General features: G+C 38.5%; 2 protein-coding genes across 3 annotated transcripts in view; one reads left to right on the forward strand and one right to left on the reverse strand.

Moving 5' to 3' along the window:
* The window catches only part of LOC132987170 (protein CutA homolog), a 140,584-nt gene that overhangs the window by 98,143 nt on the left and 15,187 nt on the right, over nucleotides 1-27,254 (reverse strand). The window lies entirely within an intron of this gene.
* LOC132987096 (synaptogyrin-1-like) lies at nucleotides 87-26,435 on the forward strand. Of its 2 annotated transcripts, none has more exons than XM_061053926.1 (4): nucleotides 87-545; nucleotides 18,729-18,966; nucleotides 20,940-21,085; nucleotides 21,319-23,416. In XM_061053926.1, the coding sequence occupies exons 1-4, from the start codon at nucleotides 444-446 to the stop codon at nucleotides 21,406-21,408; spliced, it is 576 nt and encodes a 191-aa protein (XP_060909909.1). In that variant the 5' UTR covers nucleotides 87-443; the 3' UTR covers nucleotides 21,409-23,416. The 2 variants fall into 2 exon arrangements, with proteins under 2 accessions (XP_060909909.1, XP_060909901.1); XM_061053918.1 differs by lacking the exon at nucleotides 21,319-23,416 and adding an exon at nucleotides 23,918-26,435 and having other exon boundaries at nucleotides 93-545.

Genomic DNA, 27,254 nt, shown 5'->3' on the forward strand with positions numbered 1-27,254 from the left:
GCGCTCCCACCTCTTGCATACATGCTCTCTGTGTGTTTTTACGAGAGCTGCTCCTGATCATGAGGAGCGCTCGGTGCGAGGGGTGCGAGGCGTGACAACGGAGGCGCGTTCACGAGTTCGCCACCGGCTGCTCCTGCGCTGAGAGAGAGAGAGAGAGAGAGAGAGAGAGAGAGCATCATCAAAACAGTTGCATAGACTGCCCGCATATCGAAAGAGGACGTAAAGAGGTTAAATTTGGAAAAACAAACCATAACAAAAAACAAGAGAAAATAGAGGAGCCTTCTTACCAAAGAGCTAAACGGAAGGGACGGAAATCCATCCTTGCATAGTAGTAGCAGGAGCAGCATCGGGGATTTTCCGAGCGGTTGCCCGGTGCTCCACACACCCTGTGCCTTTGAATCAGCAGCGGAGGAGGAGGGGAGCACCAGAGAGGAAGGAGGACCATGGAGGGGATGCAGGCATACGGAGCAGGGAAAGCCGGAGGAGCCTTCGACCCTGTCACCTTCTTCCAGCAACCTCAGACCATTCTCCGCATTGTGTCTTGGGTAAGTGACCGTTTTAAGTTTAATAGGCGACAAAAACACAATAAGTTTGCTTACTTTAGCTATAGAGACGCTACAAAGACTAATTACTAATAACGCTGTTAATACGACCAAATAGGCTATAGGCCTACATGCAAATATGGGTTTGGAATAGGCTACATTATTTTGATCTGTTTATCGCGAAAGGGCCAAGACAGGTTAGAGCAGGACATGTCAATAGACAACTCCGTCTCTATTGCATTATAGCTTATTCATATTCTTATTCACTAGAGGACTGCTAGCACAGTGCAATGTATTAGCAGTCCTTGATATCCCCTCTGTGTTTATAACAATCACTTTGGAGTTTTTTTTAGGCCCAGAAGTCCCTTATCACTGTAACATTACCTGCCCTCTTTGCCAATAACAGGCCTATATTAGTTATCAGCTGAAGCCTTCTAATAAGCACATAACACACAGGCTCACTCCAAGGACTTCTTAAAAAAAATCTTATAACAACTGACCATCCTCCCCCATGACAAAGATCATTCATCAAATAGCAACAAATGCTTGTGGCTAGGTGGGGTAATGGAGACAATAGTCATTTCAGTCTCCAAAACTTCCTCAATAATGTTATTGGAGTATGGTGATCCCGGTGCAGAATAAGAATACAATTCACTATGATATGTTCACTGAAGCCATGACTCAGTTATTTAGTCTTCTATTGTGATCTTCATTTGTTACCAGAATAAATCATAGGGAATACAGTCCCATTAAATATTAATACTAATCTCCCATAAAAGACAGAATAAGGCCACATTCATTTCTAATGTCTTTCTCCTCGTGTAAATTGGTGAAGAAGTAGGCCTACTCCTTTTGTCCACTAACTTGTAAAGGCCTCAAGCCCACATCAAAACTAGCTGAAGACTTGAAGGAATTCAGTTATTTTTTGAATTTATTTTAATATATTTATTTATTTTATTTATATTTATTTTTATTTTATTTAATATGGTCTGAAAAAGTGCTTGTGTGTGATTTCTTTTTAACTTGGATCAAAAATTGTAATTATTAAGCACAGTTTTTTTTTTACCCCCTGGTCCTGATAAAACCATTTCATTACCTTGTTCACACTTCTGCATAAGGAATCTACATTTGGCCTACTATTTAAGTTAGCTTGTTTTTCATTAAGTGATAAATGAAACATCTAACATTCCGGTAGCTAATAGAGAGTTGACTGTCCTGATAACAAACAAAGTTCGTAATGTGGAAAGGCAGTCCAAACTGAGAGTCAGAGGCACTGATGCAGTATAAAAATCCTTTATTTGTCTATGTGGGGACACAAAAAAAACAGGTGTTTAAATACAATTAAGACGTCATGTGACAGAAGCAATAGTCACATGACACATTGTTAACAAACACAGCAGGACATATCAAAAAAGAGATTTCATAGAATACCTCAGAAAATGTATGTTTCTAACATTCCAGTTTGTCCTCGAGTGTCCTCGCTTTCCAGCCGAAAGTCACACAGATGAGATTATTTTTTATTTAAAGGCCTGTGTCTGAATATCCTTGAATAACAGCAAGGGCTTCTTCAGGCATACTGAGAGAATAAAGACACAGGTGGATTCATGGAAACACGAGATGCCTTCCAAAAACTCAAAAATGTAAAATGATTTAAAATTGCCTTCACCCATCATAGTGAAAATATATTCAAAAGGTCATTTTTTAAAATAAAACTATTGGGATTAAGTGAGATTTATGCTGAAATGAAATGATGGTCCTATCAGTGTGACCAGCTGCACCATGGTAAACTTTTTAACCAACTCTAGGGACAAACAGTCCCAAGTCTTAAGCACCGTTTTTTTGGGGGGTTGCGGGCTGAAAAAGTTTGGGAACCTCTGTCCTAGTGTACAGATACACACTTTTTGTTTCAGTGGCAGTTTCTACAAAAAGTACTTTTAGAGAACTATGTTTGGAACAGAAGAAAATGAAGAAGTATAGTTGAACTTAATTCCAGTATTCCAGCAATTACCGTAGTATTAATACTGTGATCTTATTTCTGTCACTCGTGACTAAAGCTACAAGTGTGACTGATAGTACACTCATCGCCACGGTGACATTCACATCTAAACTGTACAATTAAGTGTGGAAATAGGTCAAGAGTGTGTTAACCATTTAACTCTTCATGACTTGTGAAGCCAGTCATGTGTGGCGATGCAATGAACCGTGAACCACTTCATTGATTCATGTCATCAGGTTGAGTTTCTTTTTTTTTTAGTCTGAGTGAAGGCAAAAGACATTTAAACATTTAGATCATGTAGATTTGTTATGTGCTTTATGGGAATTAAACCATATCAATCATGAAAATAAAATATTTTCAACAGCTTATTCATTATTTTAAATTCATAGATAAATATCATAAGTCAATTTTATTTTATGAACATTATGTTTTTCATCAATGGAGAATTCCACTGTTTCCTTAATATAATATAATATATGCTTTTAGAAAATACAGTACAAAAAGCTTCACTCTGTGTGAAAATGATAAACCTGTGGTATGGAGGGACTCTGCAGATCCCCCACGAGAAGCCACACCCCCTCGGTGTCACTGCAGCAACAATATGTCTCCATAGTAACAGCCACAGCCTGAGTTGTGATGTTTGGTGTGATGGTGCTAAAACTCAGTCTGCTGTGGATTGTGGGGGAGGAAACACACTCAGCATTTTCAACATTTGGTGATGAGGGACGTCAAATATGGGCCTGTGTGTGTGTGTGTGTGTGTGTGTGTGTGTGTGTGTGTGTGTGTGCTAGAGAGGGGGATACAGGTGGAAATGGTTAGATCAGCGTGGCTATGTTTGAAACAGAGAGAGGACAGTTTGATAATGGTGATTGAGGGTTCTTGGCCTCCGTTTCTCTTTATTTACCTCACATCTCTTGTGACTTTCGAGGCCTGTCTGTGGAGGTGATACTACATGTCTGAGTGCTACATGTCTGAGTGTGTATCTGTGTTTGTGCTTCAGCCTCAGGGAATGAGTCACGTGTGTTTCTGATGATGCATGGAGGAGATGAGCAGAGTTTCAGTCGGAGGGAGAATATCTTACTTGATTATATTCTATATAAAAAAGTAATCTTTTTTTGCCTTGGGATCTACTTTTGATCTGTATTTACAAGAGTGTTACTTTTGAAGTTTTGAACCTTCTTGCTTTGAGGCCGTTCTTAAGTTTCCACTGCTCTTCAAGGATTCGAGTTCATCACAGGGGCAGCTTTAAAAATCGAACAAATCATTTTTGTTGCGGCTAAATTTGGTGTTGGGTCTCCTTTGTGCTCTATTTTACAGAAGAGGCATCTTTGCTTTTGGAAGTCAAATTTCCCCAAGCGAAATTTCTGTTGGCCACTGGGTGAACTTGCATATGCTTAACTCTCAACAAAGTAAAAAAAAAAAAAAGAAAGAGGAAAAGATAGGGCTGATTGTGATATGATGATAAGAGCAAGAACATACTCCTAAAAATGATGCTGGAAAGAACTCCTTTTGGACTCATCAAAGTTTAGGTTTGAGATGCTTATTGGATTGAGATACATGCAGTCATGGAAAACCAGAAACACTTCAACACACTGAACAATCCAAATGCTTTTGTCACCACGGTATGACCTTATAAACCATCAACATTTCCCTGCACCTTCAAAATCACTACAGGCTGGCTGCGTTTCTGTTTCTTTTCAAACCCTCTGGTTTAACAGCAACATTTCCTGTCAGTCTTAAACTGAACTTTTATTTACAAACTCTATTACTCACTCACTTTCTCCTTCTTTGAAATGCACACACACACACACACACACACACACACACACACACACACACACACACACACACACATACTTTGCAGTGCAGCACACATTCTGTCAGCTCCATGTAAAACAGAAACACACTCACACACAAACACTAACAGTTTGTTATTGCCTGCATGTTGGAATTCAGCCACAGTTTTGAAGCTGTTTAATAAGCAAGTGGCATGTGTGCATTGTAGGATTGTTTTAATGTGCATGCAGCAGTTATGTTGTAGAATTGTATTTTAGACATTGGCCGCTCTGATGAAATCTGTAGATTCGAATTAAATATTTACAAATGACACTAGAGTCGCAGCTAACTAATAAGATTGTTACTGTAATTCATTTGGGCATTTGGCTGGTCAGTGTGACTGTAAAGTAGTAAATGATATCGTGGTGAATCTCAGTCTGTCAACATTTTCATGCATATATTAAAACAAAAAAATGTGATTAAAGCTCTTTTAGTTTCCCTTCTGCTTAACTACAGTAAAAAAAACAGTATTAAGTTTGTTTTGCTTCTCTATTCTTCATCTGTTTGCCCCGCTCCGGTTAAAATATGTCAGGTTTCAGTCCTTGATGCTTAACTTAAAGTCAAGCTCAAAGACACATTCATTTGTTTTCTCATATATAATTCTAAAAACATTGTCTGAAGAAAAAAGAAACATGAACATACACAGTGACTTTGCAAGGTGCGCATCATGCGTCTGTGATGCATTAAAGTCTTGAAGGATACAATAAACTCGCTTTCAATGTTCCAGGGACGCATCTCTTCTAAACAGTGCAGACACGATCCTGAGAGCCCTCTTGTCACAGGTTAGTTCAGCCGCTACAACAACAACTAGCCAATCACCACACATGTTAATTCAAACGTCGTAGTGGTTAATAAATACACTTTCCCACACTGTGTCCACTCATGTTGATTATATGGCTTAGGGACCTGTTGTTTATACTCTGGTGGCTGTAAAAAAAAAAAGCAGTGTTCACACACCACATACATAAAGCTGTGCTTTTTAGATGACTGTTTCCAGCATATGACATTAACCAAACACAACAAAACAGCCTTAATTCACAATTAAAATAAATGTACCAACTATCAGCATTCCACCATCACTTGCCATGTTTTATGCAAATGTGATATCATATATATTCTGTAAATATCAGATTCAGCTACATTCTGAGTGTATGTGAAAATATATTTTAATTATGACCATATCATACCTAACCAACATCAAACAAGAGTTCAACCAAAAATGGGTATTAAGTTCATAAGAAAATCTTTTGACAGTCTTTTGAAACTTGCTTTCCATACAGAGAGCACAACGTGAAAGTTACAGTACGTTAGTGTTATATGGATCAGGGACAGATTACATCTGAGTTTAATATGATGTTAATGTTCCTTTGACAAACATGAACATGATGTTGTTGAAGAAAACAATCAACTTTCTTTTTCACTGTGAGAAAAGAGGAAGTGATCAGGCAGAGTGTAGTAGGGTCCAATTGTTGAGGAGGTTTTACATTGACTGGCTGACTAACAGACAGTCTACAGTGGTGATTAGAGCAAAGAAGAAACCAGATGACCACCACTTCTGACTGTGGTTTCACTCTAACCTGATTTCTGCTCTACAGGATTAGGAAACTGAGTTTCCTTACAAAAAATACAACCTAATTGCTCCTGTAATTTTAAACTGAAGGTAATATCAATCTTCAAAAAGAGAAGCATGTTGAGGAGAGAAGAGTGTGTTTGAATGAGTGAGTGGGTAGAACAGAGTGTGGATGTGTGTTTTTTTTAGTGTTAGGAGTCCTGGACTTGTGAACATGTATCTCTCTGTCTCCCCTGGGTGCTGCAGTGACTCTCCTTGAATTGTACTTTGACAAGGTCTCCTCCCTCTATCACTCTCCCTCTCCCCTTCTCTCTCTCTCTATGACACACACACGCACGCACACACACACAAACACACAAACACAGACGCACAACGTGAGCAGCTGCTGCCATGGTGACAGCAGCAATCAGGTATGCCCAGTCCAGGCCAGCACACTGCAGCAGACAATAAGCCCACACACACACACACACACACACACACACACGCACACACACAGACACACACAGACACACCCTCATAGTGTAAAATATCCTCCAGCACTGTTGACTTGTGAATGCGATTAACGTCAATATTTTCCGTCATATAGATCTGTTACAAGTTTAACCAACATTTACTGGTATGGATTTCTGCAGTTGGCAGCGGTTGAAAAACTCAAACCAGTGAAGCACAAATTTCCCCAACTAAAGCTGTAACAGTCAGTCGATGAATTGATCCATTGAGATAGAGAAATTGAAAGAAATATTGCAAATTTCAGATCAATTTATCCTTTCAGTTCTTTTTATGCAGAAATGTCTCAAACATTTGGTCCTTCCAGCTTTGTGGATTTAAAGATTTTACTTTTTTTTGTCATTAATGATAAAAAATAAGCAGCCTTTGAGTGTCTGACTTTTTGTCGGACAAAACGGAAGATATCACGATGTCTGGGAAATTGTGGTGAGAAGTTTTCACAATACTTAAACTTTGTCTGACTAAACCAATACAACATTATCGTTAGTTGAAACCCTAGTTGCTACCTTCCTATACAGATCAGATTGCCGTAGTGTTGAAGACAAAGCAGACGGTTCTTCATTTGGTGTTGTTTTTCATTGGTGATATTTCTGTTTTTGTATATGCAGTAGTTCATAAAGTGTTTAAGTGATTTGAGTTACCTTTAATAAACAAAGCAGACCAATCAAGTGGAGCTGTGGACTGGTTTAACGTAGATTAGTGTAGATTAGTGGTCAGAATGGACCCGGGCCAGAGGTGACAAAGAGTCCTGAGAATTTAGATTTTACTTCTCAAAAGTCTGTCTTGTTCACGAGGCTCTAATACCTTTCCATTGCAGGACGCCGTGTTGCTGTTTTATTTGTTAACGTAGGACTGCGTGACAAGTTAGAAGTTGTAAAAAAAAAAAAAAAAGTGAGAGGAGGACATGTTTAGCAATTTCACTCCTAACTTGCTCGCTCAGGCCAAAATATCTGTTTACCCTTCAACTTTCCTCTCTCATAACCGGGCCCCCACATCAACTGTTGATCTGCTTTTTTTTCATGTGTTTGTAACCATTTACTTAGCCGGACAAAGATGCTGCTATTATGAACGTAAATCACTGCGTCGTGTATAGCAGGAGCATTATTCACATTTCAAAACCCATGTGACAATAGTGAGGACAGTGGACCCAGAGCTATGCAAAGAGGCATTTGACTGATGAACTGATGTTGGATGATGAAAGTTAGCGCTCTTGAGCAACATTAGCACATTCGTTTTCTCTACAATTGTTGGAACACCTTTTTTCACAACTTCTTTAACCCATTGTATTAACTTGTGTATTTTTCCAGTCTTGTTTTCTTTTCAGCTAAAACTCAGATTTCCACATCACTAAAAAAAACAAGAACTTCAAACCGATGCTGTGATGTATGAAGTACTGACTCTTCATCAGCTTGATGTGTTTCATCTTTTTGTCGGATCACACCATTGTCCTATTTTCCCACAATCAACACATGTCAACACTCCAGAAAGAAATCTGATCATTAGTAAAATTCACTCCATGGATCATCACATCATGGCTCCTAAACTTAGTCTACTCCTTTCTACATAATGTGTGCTGTAGGAGCCACTGTACTGTACGGCGCAAGGGTTCACAAGTCTTGCAGTTCAGATCAGATCACGGATTTTTGCCACACATCGGTTCGTTTCTCAGCGAGTGTTCATGGCAGCTCCACGCACTCCTTAAACTCTGCCTTCTTTTCACTGAGACGCTGCACACGGATTAGCCGCAGTACATTTCATTTTCCCCACGTTGATACATTTTCCATCGATCCACCGATCACAGTCTTGATCGTGGTGATTTATTTAATTTTTTTTCATATTTTAGACAAGTTAACATCTTTAAAACATTGTGGCAATATTGTGGTACAAAAATGTTGACATGCTTCATACTTTTGGGGGTCACTCTGCAGATCAAATGACTAATGCATCTTTTCTGTATATTCTTACTTGTTATTTCATCTTTTTGTCATCTCGCTATGTTGAAGGCGGCAGTTAGAAAGACCTGGACAAAGTGCAAGGCCATGCTCAGGCTGTGTGTGTGTGTGTGTGTGTGGGGGGGGGGGGGGCTGTGTGGCTGTGTCTAATACAGGATTTTGTTCGAGGTACACTGTGTGAGTGTGTGAGGGTGACCAAAGGCCCGGCTCATTTGTCCAGTCCTTACAATGGATCCAAAAAGCCTTTCATCCAGCACAACAGCAGCTTTAAATCATTCACAACCAGCCAGACTGGACTGGCTATGATTTAGGCTTACACAGTAGCTGAGATATCTGTCTGCAAAGTGAGAGTGTAACATGTAGCGATTACCCAGAAGCCAGACTGTCGTTTATTTAAAATTTAAGCAAATGCAAAGGTTGATGCAGAACAATTAAAGTTAAAAAGATGGGGAGGTTCTGTTGGAAGCATTTTACGCGTAGACACACAGTTTAAAATAAAGTAGACACACACACACACACACACACACACACACACACACACACACACACACACACACTCTTTGGCATCCTTAATGTGAATTTTGTAAATGAACCTCTGATAGTCACAAGATCAGAAACCCACGTGGTGTCCTTCACAGGGCTTGCCTTCAGCATTACCAGAAGCCTTGTGATCTGTCGACGGATCACAGGAGTCAGGAAACCTCTCTGCTCAGACACACACACACAAACACACACACACACACACACACACACAGAGAGACTAAGAAGTCGTATTCCAATAGTATCACAGCTAAAAAGAGTGGGGGAGGGCGTGAAAGAGACGCATATATGAAACCATATCACATGCTCCACACTTTTTTCATGGCTCCTCAAGTGACTAAAGAATGTTTAGGTGCAGTGGGTTCACATGTTTAATACACTCATATTGCTTGACATTTTTCTGTGTCTTTATTAGTTAGCTTTAGTGCATACTATAGATTTAATCATTTTAACCCCAATTTGTTATTGTGGCAGTAACAACTATTCTTCACTGGGTCAACCAAAAAAAAAAGAAAGAAAAGTAGACATGACAGTCATTCAGCACACAAAATACAACCTTCAACCTCAACAAAACAAAGTTACTGTGGAGGAAAATTAACTTGAAGCTAACTTTGGTACAATGCAATAAAATGTACAGTGTACTGTATTGTACAGTTACTTAAAAAAACAGATACAGCCTAATTAAATAAGGATATACAAACAACTTTTTTTTCACATTTTTAGAGTCACTAAAGGTAAATGGTCAAAGCAGTAGTTGACAGTTGACAGACATTAAGGCCTGTGTCCACTAGTAGTTGCTAGGATACAAAAGTTGTCCTTCTGCACTCCTGCTTCCCTCATAGAGACCATTAAGTCTGTATTAAATTGCTCTGTATCTTTTATTAAAGAACAATTTACAAAGGAAAACAAACAAAAAATGGAAAGGAAGATGAACGGCAGGTCTGGATGTTGTAACCCTGATCAAACGAGTCTGAGTGCAAAAGGTAAAACGTGTAAGCAGTAGATGAGTTTCTCCTACAACATTGTTGATAAAGTTGATGTAAGTCACGGCCCTTGTTGAGATTGGTTAGTCGGTAAGTTGTAAGTGACATTGATGGTGTTTTCTAAAAGTTGGACTTCTTTTTTGGTGTGTTTTAACTCGTTGTGAGGGTAGTGATGAAACCAGCTGATGCTGTGGGCCTGTTTGTGTTTAGGATGCTGAGTGCTGGAGGATTGGTTACTGTAGGTTGCTGAAGATGCTGAACTGCATTGGTTTTTTATAAAATAGTTGCTGCCAGCGCAAAAAACACCAGCTGTGTGTACAATGCCCTTATTCCTTCAAATACATAATCCACTCTGAAATATGTAGCCTAAAGTCATTCTTCTTTCATAGTTACTGTTCAGAATTTCTTTTTGTTTTTTTTCAGTGTATCTCATAAATGTCATCAATGATCAGTCAACGTTTGTTCCAGTTTAACATTATTCACTAGGGCCAACTTTAAAGCTACTGTTTGCTACTACTTTGTTTGTATTGATCAAGGCGACTCATGTGCTGTCATCTGATCTCTTTGACAATCCTGTTCTGTACATTGTAGGTAGTGTTTTCTGCCCAAAATATCTCATCCTATTGTGCTTTAGCTCAAACCTTGAACCAAGGTTTCATTCTTCATGATTCTTTTTTTTGTTTAAAATGCAAACAAAGGCTGTTTTGGCAATGTGCTGTTAATCGCTTTGCCACACCTGGTGCAGCCAACACCTAGTTTGCTTTAATAGTTCAGAAAGACGAATCAGAATGAATGTCAGTCTGTTTCGAATCCAGAAAAGTACTTCTCACGTAAGGTGTGAAGGGTTGGACTTGAAGTACCATAAGCATTCCATATTCAAGAAACACATCCAGTGAAAAAAACATGATATGTGGTTCACTCTGTTCAATCTTTTTTTTGTGTGAGGGTAAATGTTTTTAGCGAGTAAAGGGATGAAAATAAAAACATATTTATCCGATTCATCATTTATTAAGTGAAAAAAGAATCAACGATTGACAGATTATCGAAAATGACCATTAGTTGTAGCTCTAGCTTTGAGTGCAAGAATGTATGTTTCTTGAGTGTTTATACTGTGTATTGGTGGGACACGCAGGGTAGAAAAATGACCGTTACATTCTGTGATATGCTCTTGATGTGATGGACATGCTCCGTCTCCAGCTATCTCAAACCTCGCCTAGCAGCGGAAAAAAAAGCTCAGTAATTCAATCTTCTCCTTGCCATGTGACAGCAAATATAACTGTGACCCAGAAGACGTTTGCTTTTGAACTGAACCATCTAGGTCACGCCAAAACAAATCCTTTTTTTCGTGTAAGGACCTTTGTGTGTCACCAAAGTAGAAAGAGAAAAAAGTGTGGAACATGGGGGCACGTAGAGGAAGTAAGATCCCTGGTGGGGAGTTTATTCCCGGTCGAGACTCAAAAAACCAAACTGTGTCATCCCGCTGAAAAAGTAGTGGCCCTGCAGGTCTTGCTGTCCTTGTTACAAAATGACATGCTCTCCTCTGCATACAATAAAAAACAGCTAATTGTAGCTAATGTAATTTCTATAGTCACTATGTTGACAAAGACACTCGGAACTGCAGCTGGAGGATACTGTTATTACCATGCATGTGTTGTATTGCCTTTGTTAACAAGCAACAAGGAGCTATGACACTTTCTGGAGTTACATAAATTAAAATCTTAACCCAGGCCACCATAGAGGCCCACTTTTCTAGAGCTTTTGACAGAATCATAAAGCCTGATTTTAAAAAAAGAGAAGAACTCTGTTTTTTTAAATTTTTCTTACCACTGTAACTTTTGCTGCTTTGCTAAAGTGCTCATGATGGATAGGCCGGATCTTTGTAACATAGCAATAAGTAAGGTCTTTTACCTGCTTTTTGTAACATAACAATGAGTAAGGTCTTTTTACCTGCTCTTTTGTAATGTTAACAGACAAAGAGTAAGGTATTGTACCTGCTTCTTGTAAAGTGTCTCGAGATAACACTTGTTATGAGTTGACGCTATACAAATAAAAGTTGATTGATTGATTATTCTCAGACTTGAATGAGTGCATTTTGCTGAAGGAAGAGTGTGGGATTCTAAGTGTACTTTAAAGTCAGAATGTTTTTGACAGATTTGTTGTTTCCTAAAGCCAATAATTGACAGCAGCTACACTAGATGCAGCCAAACACAGACCGCAGCTACACCAAGTGTTAGCATAAGCAGCTTCATTTGTCTGCTTAAAGCCTCCTCAGATCTAAGAATGAAATATTCTGCAGTGGATGCAGAAAAGTATTTGTCTGAAAGTTGTGCTCTATTTACGTTTTAATCTGCCAGAAAGAAATCACAATCATTGGAAACAGTTTACAGCTAAAATATCCACCAATTCAATTGCATTGAATTTATGATTTTAGGGCTGGATGGTGGTGCAGTGTTGCCTCACAGCGAAAGGGTTCCTGGTTCAAATCCCTGTCAGCTCCCTGCTGGAGCCTGTGTGTAGTTTGCATGTTCTCCCCATGTGTATGCACTAACTCAATTGCCCATACGTATGAATGTGTGTGTCTCTGTATGTCACGCCTGCAATTGACTGATGTAACCCGCCTCTCGCCCAATGACAGCTCCGGCCCATCGGGACCTGAACCGGAAAAAGCGGCATGGATAATGAATGATTTTGAAAAATAAGTTTATTAAAAAATATATATTTCCCAAAGCGACCCATAAATATGCATAATATGCATACCTCACTATTTTAATACATTGAGCAGTTTCAGCTCGTTAAAATATACAAGCCATGTGGTAACACACTACTTTTTATATGTTTTTAGACCAGAGCTACAAATCTGAAAGAATAAGTCGCCAAAGACAAGTTAACGTGTACAATACTTTTTTATGTATCTTATGTTGTACATTTAGTTATGGACTGTTCTGAGCATGCACATCATGTGATTGTATGTATGAGTGTTTTATATGCGTGTGTGTGTGTGTGTGTGTGTGTGTGTGTGTGTGTTTGTGTGTGACTTTGTGATTTCTGACCTGATTCTTGAAGTAAGCCATTCATGTGAGCCAGTGAATAAAGCAGTGCGTGTTTTAGCTTACATGCTTACTGCGTGTTTTAGTGCGTCTTTGTTGGAGCATGCTCATTTTTCTCAAGACTGCTCGTGGGCATAGGCCGGGCCAGTAACGAAGAGAGATGGGAAAAGACAAGAGGGAGGGAGGGAGGGAGGGAGGGAGGCAGCGATGATGCAGGCAGTCTAAAAATAACACCGCCTCCATACCCCTTCTGCCCCCAACGCTTCCCTCCGCTCTTCCCCCGCCGCAAACCCTCCATCTCTTCATCATCTCTCTCCTTAATGAAAAAAGGCTGCAAGTAGATTGAGGGGCGATAAAGGTGTTACTATCCTCCTCCATATATCCTCTGTTTCATGGAGGAGGGGTGTGTGAGGCTTAAGATGGAGCAGAGGGACAGAAAGGGGACGGAAGGAGGGCGAGGGAAACAGAAAGGTTGAGCATGCTTGCTAACAAACTGTTCCAGTTAGACATCAAGATGCAGACTCTAAATGTCAGCTCATGTTTCCTCTCCACTTGCTGTAGAAGCTATTAGTGCTGCACTTTGTCTTTGAAGAGGGAATTATTGATGTTATTTACAGCTTAAAAGCTCAAAATACCCTTTATTACCATTTATATCATAATATACTGAGTCATAGCTGATTAATACAAGCAATAAAGGCTTAACTCAATCAGAAATGAAATGTTTAATTAATGCTCTCTCCCGACATAGACCCAAGTCAGACTGGTGTGGCCCACGAAGACTTGAAAAGAAGCAGGTTCAGTTTCAATCCTACCAAACCCATAAGGTAGTACTTTATTTGCAATGTGACATTCTGCACAACCTCAAAAGGTTGACGTTGAAGTCTCTCACCCTCCTTAAATAGACAGTTCTTCCTGAAGCCTGAGGGACACTGACTTGTAGTTTGGACTTTACTGTGAGGAAATTCTCAATACTTACGAATATAACTTTTCTGTTATAATACATGAAAAAGCTGATTTATACCACAGGATGTTTAAAAATCAAGGTTTAAAAACCTTGGAGACAAGTATGGAAGTATTCTGAATTCCAAATATCAAAGCAAGTTGTTGAATTTTTTTAGTGTTTCCTTTTGCTCGGTCGAATACATTGTAAACCAAAAAACTGAGTCTTGAACTAATGAAGTCTGTGTCAAGTAAATTTCCCCCGGCTTATGTTCTGCTTTGGCTGGCGCTTCAGAAGTCGAGAGCTCGATGTCAGCAGTGAAAATGTGTTTTCACAAGTGTTCACTTGGACAGGATGAATTAAAGACGAGTTGAAGAGGAAAAGTGAGTAATCCCCATCATGACTGACATCCCTGTTTCCTGTCGACCTGGTTGTTGGCCTTCATGGTCGGGCAGCTGTCAGAGGATGTACAGTCTATTGTGCTCTCACTTTTTTGAATTACTGTCTTTTAATATGTAAACACAGACACAACAGCTGGGTAAACTTAAGGCCCACTTTTACTCTCTAAATCACACACACACACACACACACACACACACACACACACACACACACACACACACACACACACACACACAATACACTAATTCCTGACATTTTCTAGATAACAGTCGGGTCCCAAAGTTTCCCAATGTTTTCCTTGATTGGCTTCTTTCACACATTTCTATAAAAGTTGGAGATTGTTGTTGAATGTGCTCAAAAATTGAAACGCCTGGTTAAGTTGGACAAAGTGGGATGTAGAGCAGGAGGAGTCGGCTGGCGTTTTTGTCTTGTGGAGTGCACCCTCTCCACCTTCCCTGGTACACTGACGCAGCTGTGGGGAGGGGGGGATGTCTGTCCTGTCATATCAATTTCTCATCAGAAGAAGTTTGAACCTGCTCACATAGGCTACATCATCATCATCAGAGAACAGGTGATGGATCCTGAGATTGTTGCAATCACAATAGTAGAAAGTGTGATACAGACAACTGAGGTGAGCAGTAAAGAGTAAAATACAGAGAAACTGAAAGGTATCATCAACCAACCCACCATCCAATTGTTAATATTTCAGATTGCATGTGGGTGCTGGCAGGAAGAAGTCTGAATTAAGGCAGGGAAAACAGATTTTTTTTTTTTTTTTTCACATACAATGCAGGGACATTTTCAGCACTGGACTGTATGTGTAAAAAAACAGGCTACAAACATTCAGAATCCAACAGTCAGCACAGTAAAATTCACTTTTGTCTGCAGACGAACAGAAACACACTCAGACACGTTCCCATCCAGACTGAACCCTCTCCCTGGAGGTTTGCTCCTAAGGTTTGCTGGAAGCAGTTGTCTGATCGGCTGTTAACAAGTGAAGTACAAAGCGGACTGCTCCACTGACTGCACAGCAGGGGGGAACACTACGCTGTGGTGTGTTTGGGTGGTCTTCTGTGATGCTGTTCTGATTCGGTGACAGCAGAGGAGAGGAAAGAAGAAAAGGAGAGAGAGTTATTGGAGGGTATCTTAGTAACCTGCTCCTGTTATTGGCTCAGTTTTGTTCCTTTTTTTTAAACTGATAAATAAAAGCTTGAAAGTAGCTGCAATCATTTATTGCCTTAATGTTTTAAAAGGTCAAAGGACTGCATAGAGTTGGTATTTGTTTAGTGACTTTGTCTGTTGTACCAGCACTGTATGCAGGTTAATTAGAAAGTTAGATAGAAAGTTCAACATTTTTGGTGCCCAGGTATTTTTATTGTTTGTTGCTGTGGTATCGAAACAAGTATTAATATTATTACATTTTACTTTACTGTCTTAGTGAAATAAAAAATGTTGTACATTTTAGTGCTGTGAAAACTTGATGTTCTAATATATTGGACTAGAGATTATGGATTAAATAGTTTTGACTCAGTTATAAAGCAAACTATCTCAACTTCACATTTTTAAGTAAATTGTGTAGAGCAATGCAAAGTATCCCTAATAGTGTGATATTGTAACATGTGTCATGATGCATATCTTATTGTGAGGTCCTTTCTTAAACCCAGCCCTGGTAAAAAAGACAGCAGAGTTGATTGATTGATTGATTGATTGATTGATTGATTGATTGATTGATTGATTGATCAAACTTTACTGTCAGACATGGACTGGAATTTGTCTCGCATCACAGTGGTTCCATTTGCAACATAAAAAATTAAAGACAAGATACAAAGATACAAACATTCAAACACATTTTCAGAGGCCTTCAACATGCTTTGATCTGGGATTCAGCCCTGCATTCAATTTTAGTATTTAGTTAGTCGGGATCCGTCAAACAGTTCCTTCCAGCACCTTTTAAGATCAATTACAGATACATACATCTCCTTTTATAATACCAACTATATCTGAAGTGTAAAAGCGCATATTGTTACCTTTAAAACTGAAGCCAGGCTAGATGTACCACTATTTTCTGTTGTTATGGTATGCTAAGCTAACAAGCTGCTGGCTGTTTTTATTGACAGCTCAAAGACAGGCTGTTATTCCTCTTCACTTCCAACTCCTTGCATGAAAGCAAACATTTATATTACAAACTATTTGAAGCTGACTTTCAGCCAAATACAGTCATACCTTCAGAGATTCTGTTAAAGCAAACCAGAAGTGAGTCAATATCAATCTCATCACCTATGAGACATTTAGAGATATTATGGTACTGGTATTCAAGACACAATATCGTACTGTTAAAGATACATCACCTGTTCAAAACAAGGTTGAAGAAACTTAAAGAATATCCCATAGCACAACATATGAAGGTAGAAGGATTTGTTAGTTGATAAATGGGTAATTCAGTTTCACTTTGACTAAGTTTATTTTAGGAGAGATGGTCCATTAAGATAACTGCACCAGAGTTCTGCAACTTTGTATTTGCAGTCCTTGTGGAGAAAGACAGAAAATTCATTAAGGACAAGAACATTTTTTTTATCAATTAAAATGTCACAGATAAGTGTTGTAATATTTGAAATCAAAAAGGATAAAAAGAGGTTATTGGTGATTCTTACCAAACCTGATTAAATCCTATTTTCTCTCAAGTTTTACACAATCTCTGCGTACTTGTTTCTGATTATTTTCCAAATCAGCTTTGTCCTCATTTACAGCCTTAGCACTGTGCACTCTAAATGTGTATTATTTATATCATTGTGTGTTCAGTAGCTCTTGCAGAGCAGCACAAGCTGCACAAGCTATTTTTTCTGCAATCAAACTCCATATTTTGTAGAAGACACAAAGGGAAGAACAGTTTTAATAAAATCACGGCAGATTATTCATAAAACTCCCCTGCAGGGTTTCTGTGACATTATGGACTCAGAGCGTCACGTTAGAGTGTTTTCTTTTTCAAATATGATCCGGTTAGTCTAAAAATAACATCTGAATGCAGCAGGTCATGTTGAGTTGTGTTGTAAGGAGCTTTTATGAATTCTTACAAAACACAGGGATGTAGAGCAGCTTGATTTAGTGGTTTTAAAGTTCAACACTGAGCAGGTAGTTTAGGTTAGTCTGTAAGAATAAACACTGGTCCATTGTTTTTACTACACACATCCAGGAACAATCACTTTCACTTCACAGGCACAAAAGTAAAGCTTAATAAGGGTGGACAATGTGATCAGAGCAGACTGCAAACAGTCTCTTTAAGGACACAGAAATTCAAACAGGGACAATATGTTTCCCTCTAAAGTAAATCAAATCAAACTATAAAAAAGAAAACGAATAGGGTGGATTCCTAGTTGATGTAAAAACATTGTATTCATGTTATAACTAAATCCCAAAGACTTCTGTTTGTAGTCATAACTGTAAGTTTTTTTAATGAAGTTTTCATTTTCTAAATGTTGTCTTGAGGGTTGAAATTAGAAGTTGATTTTTCTTATGACTTAAATTATTCTGAAGTACAGAAATCACAATGACTAACGTTCTGACGAATCCTTTGTTTCTAAAGCAATTTTTTTCCCAACGGTCCTTAGAGCTGAAGTGAAAAGGTGATTTGTGAAATGACTCAAATTAACTTTTTCAGGGTTGCTTTTTTTTAAAAAAACAATTTGTTTGGGAAAAATCTTGAACTGGTTCTGGTCTCAGATCCTGGAACCAGGTACATTACGGTACGATACAAAACGATACGATGTGATTCGATACAATTTGATACCATATTATATCATATCATATATGTATATCGTATCTTAAGGATTTCTGAGGGTCATTGTCTAAACTTTTTTGATATTTTATTGATACAAAATATGGGGATTTGGAAGTAATTTTAAATTCCAGCCCAGCTATTTGTTTTACACCAACTCAAACTATTTCAAAATATGCTAATGGATTTTCAGACACGATACTTTTTTAAATATGAAAACCAAAATCTTCCTTTTCATAACTTCTGTCTTCATCTCTTGACCTCTTGGTTGTAATCTGGTTTACAAAGCCAAGACCACCTCAAGAGATGGCAGCCAGTTCTTCTGGGGAGTAACTGTGATGAAAGTGCAGATTTCTCTGTGTGTGTGTGTGTTGAAGCAGAAAATTCAGGCACTGATGTATTCTGACAAGTGTGAACACACCACTGTTAAAGGTCTTAACAGAAAAGACATGGTTCTTTAGGTGCACAATATACTGAAGTGTGTTTCCCACATAAGTCAAAATATCACACAGAATATTTTTCTCACTGGTCTTTAAATTCTATCCTGTTAATTCAAAGGTGCTGATGTGACCATGACCCACAAACAGCTGCACATATCCTCTCTAATAATCTCATCCTTTCTTCTCTTCTCTCTTTTGCAGCTCTTCTCCATCGTGATCTTTGGCTGCATCGCCAATGAGGGTTACATCAACCGCCCCAATGAAGTAGAGGAATACTGCATCTTCAACCGCAACCAGAACGCCTGTAACTATGGCGTCTTTATGGGCTCCATGGCCTTCCTCTGCTGCTTGGCCTTCCTGGCTTTGGACGTCTACTTCCCCCAGATCAGCAGCGTCAAAGACCGTAAGAAGGCGGTGCTGGCTGATGTCGGGTTATCAGGTAAACCCATTACATACATGCATGGTTCTTCTTTGTTGACAATGAAAATACAACCCAATGGATAGCTGTGGCTAAGCCTCTTGTTGATGTTGTCTTTTTAAAACGTGTGTGTAGGAGCTTTATTTCTAAGAGACTTATAATAATAATAATAATAATCACTACATACTGTATTTATAACTGAACTAGTCTATCCAGGTACAGACTGGCTTGGAAAACCTCTACCCAGTACCTCTAAAAAAAGAGAAGCCTTCAGATTTATTCAATTTAGAAAAAAGATGAATTAGATAATCTCAGTTTTAGTCAAATCTATTTTATTTTAAACATGTTTAAAAATGTTTTAAATTAATCTGTGCAAATTGTGTTCAACCAAAGTTTAGAACAATATTTTCTGCTGAATTCACCTTCCATGTAACTTCTTCTGAAGAGACACAAGAGCATGAAGACACTGTGTGCTTGTGAACTGAGTCAAAGGAACTCGGGACAAATCATTTCAAGTTGAATAGCCCTATGAGAACAGCAGCGTGTACGGCCATAGGGGACTGAGATACACAACTTTAATGCAATCAGAAAACACATATCTTACACATAAAGTTGTCTAGCTTTCAGTACCTCAAAACACCATTACTGCTGTGATTTACGGATACAGATTTGCTTACCAAATGTACCCAAATTATAAGAACATACAGTACATCAAATCTGGTCAGTCAATCAGTGGCCTAAGTACTTTCACATATTATGAACATTTCATTGTAAGGTTAAGATGTTGCTTCATGCGTTCTTTTAAAACGGGGCCTTAGCTTGGAGTCATTATAATCCAATAAATACTACATGACAAAGCTTGACATTGCCTTTGAAAAATAAACCCAGCTGAAAGTACTTTAAACATAATGAACTTTAAATTCTCAGGCTTGAATTAAAATATACATCAACTTTGTTTTAGGAATTATAAATGAATAAATTCAGTACTTAAATCATTTGAGAGGTTTCTGTGCATTCCCTACTGACTACAGTTCCATTCGCTTGTCCAGTTGTGAAAAAAAAAAAAAAAAAAGGCAAATGGGAGTGCATTAACCCTGAGTTGTTCAGCCCCACTTACGACTGAAAGTAAGTCTGTGAAAGTTGGAGCATTCTGTTCCTCAAATAAATTACTACGGATGGATAACCCTAACCCTTTCTCCCCCCCAAAAAAATGTCTTAATGACTGACTTTGCTTTTCAGGGGCTGAATTGTTTCCTTGCTTTTTATCTTGCTAGACTTTTGAAAGAACGTTTACACAGCATTCATGCTGTTTGTCAGCATTGACTTCATCAAAACTGATACTTTTCTTCACTTTTACACCAGCTTTTTTGTTCTACCAGATAGAAATGTATTGGATGTATGGGTTGAGGTACTTGTCTTGCAGGGAAGTTATGTTAGGTTGTATGGATCACAGAACATTTTGTACTCTCTTTTTCGAGGAAGGTATTTTCCTGCTGATTAGGAGATCTCACCCACAGAGAAAATATGAGCCCTCTTTTCACTCTGTCAACATAGCATTTCAGAGAGTGGTAGTCAGGTTATCATCACAACAAAAAGAGAGGAGGTGTGAGAGGGATATTAAGGAGTAGAGGGCTCTTCAGGTGCTCAAAAGCCTCTAAGAACTTTGTGTGGCTTCATCTTGCTATACTCAGACACCATGACAGATATTCAAGCGCTGAGTGTCAGCCCAGATAAGACTCTCCTAACCAATTTCTATACTCACACAAATAATAGTCTTAATGCTAGCCACCTGCAATCTCAAGCTTCATATTCAGCGACGGACTCAAGACATGTATTCATTTAAATCTAATTTCTCTTAAAAAGTCCTCAAATATTATCAGTATCAGACTCATTCTGATTGGAACGTCCTTTTCTTTAATCAAGTGTTAGTCTGAAGTCAAGGTTGTACATCTCGGCATGATTAACTCAACGTCTTGACCTGTCTCTCTTCCCAGCTTTCTGGTCCTTCATGTGGTTTGTGGGATTCTGTTTCCTGGCAAACCAGTGGCAGGTGACCAAGCACGAGGACAACCCGCTGAGGGAGGGAGGGGACGCTGCGCGGGCGGCCATCACCTTCTCTTTCTTCTCCATCTTCACCTGGGTAAGGGCCTCCACACCTCATTGGGCCAAAGTCTAGCACAGATGACAAATGATTGAACATCTAACATTATGAATCCACTGCAGGCTCTTTATTTACTGGCCTCTAAACTTTTATGCACATGTTTGTCTTGACAACTTTTTTATTCGTGAGTGTTTGGATGCTGTAAACTTGTTAATTGGTGTATGCATAGGCCTACCTGTAAACTCACAAGTGTGTGGATGTTGTTCCAACAGGGTGCTCAGACTCTCTTCTCTATGGAGAAGTTAAAGAATTTGTCGTTTGAAGAGGAGTACACCAAGCTGTTCCCCACTCAACCTAATTAACCTTTTATCTGACTCTGCTGTGTCTACTCCCCCTGCTGCCTTAACACTGTGAACACACTCCTGTAGCTTTACTGTGGCTGCACTTGTTTAAGGGCGCTCAGTAACATAAGATAGCCCTGGAAGAAGAGAGTGGTTTTGTAATCCAGCAGTGAGGAGAGCAGCTGCACCATCAGTGTCGTCAGTAAGAAGCTGTTTAATGTTTTCTATTTGAATAACTGAATTAAATGCTGACCTGTGCACATCATAATGATAAAATATGGACGGGTGGGTGTATTCAATCGTCGACCAAAATGCATGACTCAACCAGTGCAGCACCAAACGCTGACAATTCTGGCCTTTCATGCCCACTTAAAATCATTTGATCTGTTTTGGAACGAAAGCTCTCTGCCCACTTTTTTCTTTTAAATGTTAACCAAAAACGCGTTTTCATAAAAATGAAAAGTGTGGATGTTAGAAAGAGTCAGAAGATAAATTCAAAAATAATCTAGTTGAATGATTCCTTCAAATATTTAGGTTTTTAATTCTCATGTGTAAACAATCAGAAGTGTGTGTTATCCACTGACATGTCTTTTTTTTTTAAAGTCAGCTTTCACTTTGTATTCAAAGCAGGCAGGTTGGCAGTTTGTTGCTGATGTAGGAACTTCACCACCAATGCTGGAGCCCTTAAACAAGTGTGCACACAATTTACAGATCAGACTGCCACACGTCTCTATCTCTTTGATGTGAAGGTTTACAGAGTTGTTGGTGCTTTGTCTTTTTGCTAGTTAGAGTGATTTAGGTGATATTTTTATATACAACTGTTTTAGTTAAAAACATGATTTCTTAGATCTATGACAAAAGTTCTTTTTCTATAAAAATGCATCTGCAATGTTTAAAGTTGCAAAATTTTGTTTTTGATAATGATGAAATTACATTGAAAGCCTTCTCTCTGTTTAATTTACAGGCTAAGCTATCTGACGCGGGAAATTCACTTTTCCATTTCTGGCAAAACTTGGATGAGAGTAGTCTTGTGTTGTTGGTAGGCTATATGAAGCATAAGCTTGCAGCTAGCTAGCATAGCTTAGCATGAAGATGAAGAAAACGTGTTGAAAATGCTAGCTTGGCTCTGTCTGGAGGTAAAGACACAAAAAATCGATCTACCAGCACTTAAGAAGCTAACATTTAAAAAGTTATCTCAGAAACAGAAGTATTAACAAGATGTTGCTAGGGGGATTTAACAAGCTTAGTGATGTAACATGTTAATAAATGATTTTTAGTGGTGCTGCCAGGTGGATTTTGTTAACTTTAGACAGAGCCAGGCAAAATTGTTTCCATTATTTCAGGCTTTATGCTAAGCTACCCTAAGCTACAAGGCCTCATATTAAAGTGGTATCAATATTATCCTATCTAAATCTCAGCTGGAAATTGAAGAAGTGAATTCCCAAACTGTTTATTTTTACTTTTTTGTAGCACAGTATTCACTGTAACTCTCTTAAACACATCCATTATAAGTTTCCACTTTTCAACTAGGCTATGTCATTAAGTTGATTTGGTAGATTTGGTACTTTAATCGCCTTTAGAGATTGCCTTTGCAGTTTAAGTGGGACAGTTTGAAGACACTTCAATTGAAATATCAAACGGTTTTATTGCATGTTCATGGGATTATATTACTTGAAATTGTGCATGTTATAAATTTATTTGAATCAGGGACAAGTTAATAAATAATGTTTATTACACAGATACTTTAATGTTCCACATACTTATTGACAAAGTAGGTGAAATATTCAGGTACCTGAATGTAAATTGTTATTTTTATGGATTTGGGACTATGCTATTAATTATTTTTTATTTTATTTTTTGAATTGTTCTCACTCAGCCAACCAAATAATGAATTTGATGGAACCAAAGCAGTTTCCTTCTTTAAACCAGATTCAAGCTGACTTCAACATCTGATTGTGCAAAAAAAAATAAAAATCACTCACTATATAAACCACTCGTCAAACTTCCCAGCACTGAAAGCCGAAAGCAATTCGACTGTTTCTTTGTTTTTCTTTCTTTGTGTGTGTTTGTTGTCTACGTGTACTTTGCTTGTTTCACCGCTGTATTGAAACAGCTCTAAATATCGACAAACTCGAGATCTGTGGTGTTTTACAGTGCAGGGCCTCAGCTGTTTAATAATGCACACAGACATAGTGGAATTGCTTTGTCCTGCTCCTCTGTGGACTGGAGTGGCATTAAGATGGCGTTTCTCATTAGGGACTGAACAATAAATAACTAGCCTTTTTGCACCGCTGCCTATAGAACTAACTTGCTCTGGCTGTTTACACGACTCACCCACAGTATCTAATAAGCTTCACAAGCTTTCCAAGCCAACTAATCAGTGTTTCCTTCTCCCTCTTCTCTTTCTTCCCCCAAAACCTCTGCTCTAACACTACTGCTTTTTCTGCTTCACTATCTACCCATTTCTCCACACCTATTCGTCCTCTTTGCCCTTCTTTCCTCTTCTACCTACCGTCTCTCCGCACCAAAGGCAGGTCAGTCCTTCTTGGCCTTCCAGAGGTACAAGCTGGGGGCCGACTCAGCCCTCTTCTCCCAGGAGTACACAGACCCCAGCCAGGATGCAGCCGGAGCCCCTTACACCTCCTTTGGCGGGGACGACGTAGAGAGCCCAGGAGGAGGAGGGGGCCAGCCCAACAGCGAAGGGGCCTTTGACGGGAGCAGCGGCTATCAGCGTCAGGATTACTGATTTGTTGATGGGGGTGTGTCGGGTGAAGTTGCCCATAGTTTCAAATTGAGTGAAGGTTTGAAGAGCTTCTAAATCACTGGGTTAATTTATGGCACCAACACATACCAATTAATTTAAATGTCTCGATAGACACAACCATCATAAAGGCTGACTTTGTAAGTTTGTGGGATAATATTATGGCAGAATAATTGGCAACAATTCAAATAATATAAAAAATAAATAATATTGTTTATAGAGTTCACCATGACTAAAAACAAACAATGACTCGAAAGCAGGCCTCTCAGGTTTTCTGGGTTCTTGTAAACTTTTGGAAGAGGACTGTGTGGGTGTATATGACACTGCTCCATTAAATTTAACCCTCAAACTGTCAGAAATATATCCCTAGTTGCACATGAAATGTGCAGATGGCGTTCAAAACTTCAAAGGATACACAACTCTCATAAGGAACAAATGTTTAAAGGTGTAGCAAATGTATAGTTTGCAACTGTTTCAGGTTAGGTGAATAACCAAAATGACACTGCATCAGAACAGTAAATATTTTGGGTCACTTTCTATCATGGATACAGTATTGTGTTGGTGCTTTATTTAACCTTATCGGGTCAATTCTCAGCAAGTGCTTTTTTCTTGTGAATCTGCAGCAGCTGTTCTATTTGGGAAAGGTTAGCTGATATGCCTGTGTCATTTCAGTTGGCAAGCTGACTTTCATTCTTTATGCAGTTTAATTCGCTGATTTTTTCTCTATCACAGAAATGTTGGGCAACTTTTCCAGTTGTGGGATGATAAGGTAACAGCTAGGTTTAGGAAAATATGTCCGTAAGCTACAAGTTTGCAGGGAAATAACTGCAAAGGTTCAGGAAATCCATGGACGGGGGGTTGTGGGATTTTAAAAAGACACTGTATGGTTTGAGCTGTAAAACAAAAACACGATTTAGAGGTCAAGGGGGTTGCAGAAATGGTCACTCTGTAGCTGATCAATGCTCGTGACTGCATTGCCTTCATCTTCTGACGTCTGCTGTCTGTCAGCAAAATGACTATGATCAGTGTTAATTGAAACACACATACACACGCTACAAGTTACAAGACATTCACAAGTTATCAATTTTAAAAAGACAAGACAAGTTTTTTGCTGACTTAACTATTCAGAGGTGCAATACAGGATCTCAACATAAGCAAACAAGCAACAGCAGCATATCTGGCAACTAAACCCCTCAACTTTAACAAGTGTGTGTGTGTGTGTGTGTGTGTGTGTGTGTGTGTGTGTGTGTGTGTGTGTGTGTGTGTGTGTGTGTGTGTGTGTGTGTGTGTGTGTGTGCGCGCGCGCGCTGAAGGGTCTCCTTTAGATTTGAATGATGCGTGGATGTGGGACAATTTAGGTTGTCTCGTTTCCCTGGATAAGCCACTTTTACTTTCCTCGATTGTTGCCTTAGTGCTGACTGCCAAGCGAAATCCAATGAACACAAACCCAACAACATGCACACAATCATAAGTCGTTTTCACACATGCGCTCCTCCTGAAAAGAGCTAGAGAATTTCAGGAGGACTGCTCCTATCTTCTCTTTTATTGCCTGAAGAGCAGAAGCAATACCTACTAAATTTTGTATTGCTTCTGTTCTTTAGGATGTAAAAACATTGAACAAAACGAGCATTTTTCATACTTAAAGAACGTCCAAAATGTCAGTTTCCTGTCAACAGTCTTTTGAACTCAACTTCCTACACAAAGAACAGCAGGTTATTTATCTTTTCACTGTATTTCAACAAATCTACAGATGAGGCAACCATGAACATCCTGAATATTTATGATCATGCATTGCTCCATTTTCTTGAAGAATAAAGTATATCTATCTCTCTATAAATATATGTAAATCTATAATTCAGTATATTAGAGTGTTTGGAGAAAAGATTATGCTTTATTTTAGGGCATTATGCTAGTTCTGTATAAAAAAAGAAAAGACATAAGAAAGAAGATCTATGTTCTGTTGGGTGTTATAGTGATAAGATATACAGTGAGGTCGTCTATGCCTCCGTATGTTGCTTTCAGGTAACGGAGATGTTTTTATTTTGGGATAATAATACTAACTTTAAAAAAAAAATAAAGCAACAAAAAATGTGACCAAATTATCAAAGTGTATATGCACATATATACTTTATACTGTAATACAGTGTAGTCGTAGAAATGTGTGACGTTCCTTTGTGAAATCTGTTTAAATAAAGTAAGGTCAGATTTAAGAAAAAGATTGTGTACAAATGTATGTTTTTGATGTGTTTGATTTTAACCAATTAAAATAAAGAAATTCCCAAAAGTATATGAAGGAGTGGAGTGCGGGATTGTTTGTGCATTTCTAATCGTAGCCTTCATTGTTTATTATAATCTAGGCTACATTTAAAGTGTTTCTGAAGTGTAAATGGTAAATATGGTAAACCTTTGGGTCACTACGCTGAACTAGCCACTCGTTGTGGTTGACTCTTCTAACAAAAGGATTGATCACCTACTGTATCAAAGACAATAAACCTTACAGAAAATGTATGTTTACCAAGAGTTCCTAACTCACACACACAGTACAGATGTAAGCCTATTTAAAATGTTTTTTGTCCACTATTAATAATAACCTGCGGCACACAGACAGTGTTCAGAATCTTGACTCAATTTACAACTTTGATTTGATAAAATGATAACTTTTAATGTATTCATTTAAAGATATTGAAGCTATGATTTTTTGTTACAGACTGACTCAAGAATACTCTACTTTCTTCATTGAATATGTATTCAAATAGACCCTTTTACAAAGCGTTATATACTCAATTGCTTGAATTATAGTCCAATGTAGTGCAAAAAGTGTTGCGTTAAAAAACGTTTAATGTGTGGAAGATATCAGTACTCAAAAGCCAACAATCATCAACAAAACTGTAGTTCTAAATTTACCCATAAGGTGGCGATATTGTCGAAGGAATTCTGCACAGCAACATCAAGGATTTGATCATTGTTTTGAGTGGATTTTCCTCCTGTTTTATACCCTAATCAAAATAAATCAAAAGATGAGTGTTTTGGATTGCTCTTGAGGAGGACACCGGCTAAACACCAATAAAATCTCACGAGTTGAATGAAGTTAGGCTATGAGGACGTT

Source organism: Labrus mixtus, chromosome 2 (genome assembly GCF_963584025.1).
Source record: "Labrus mixtus chromosome 2, fLabMix1.1, whole genome shotgun sequence".
Taxonomy (NCBI): Eukaryota; Metazoa; Chordata; class Actinopteri; order Labriformes; family Labridae; genus Labrus; species Labrus mixtus.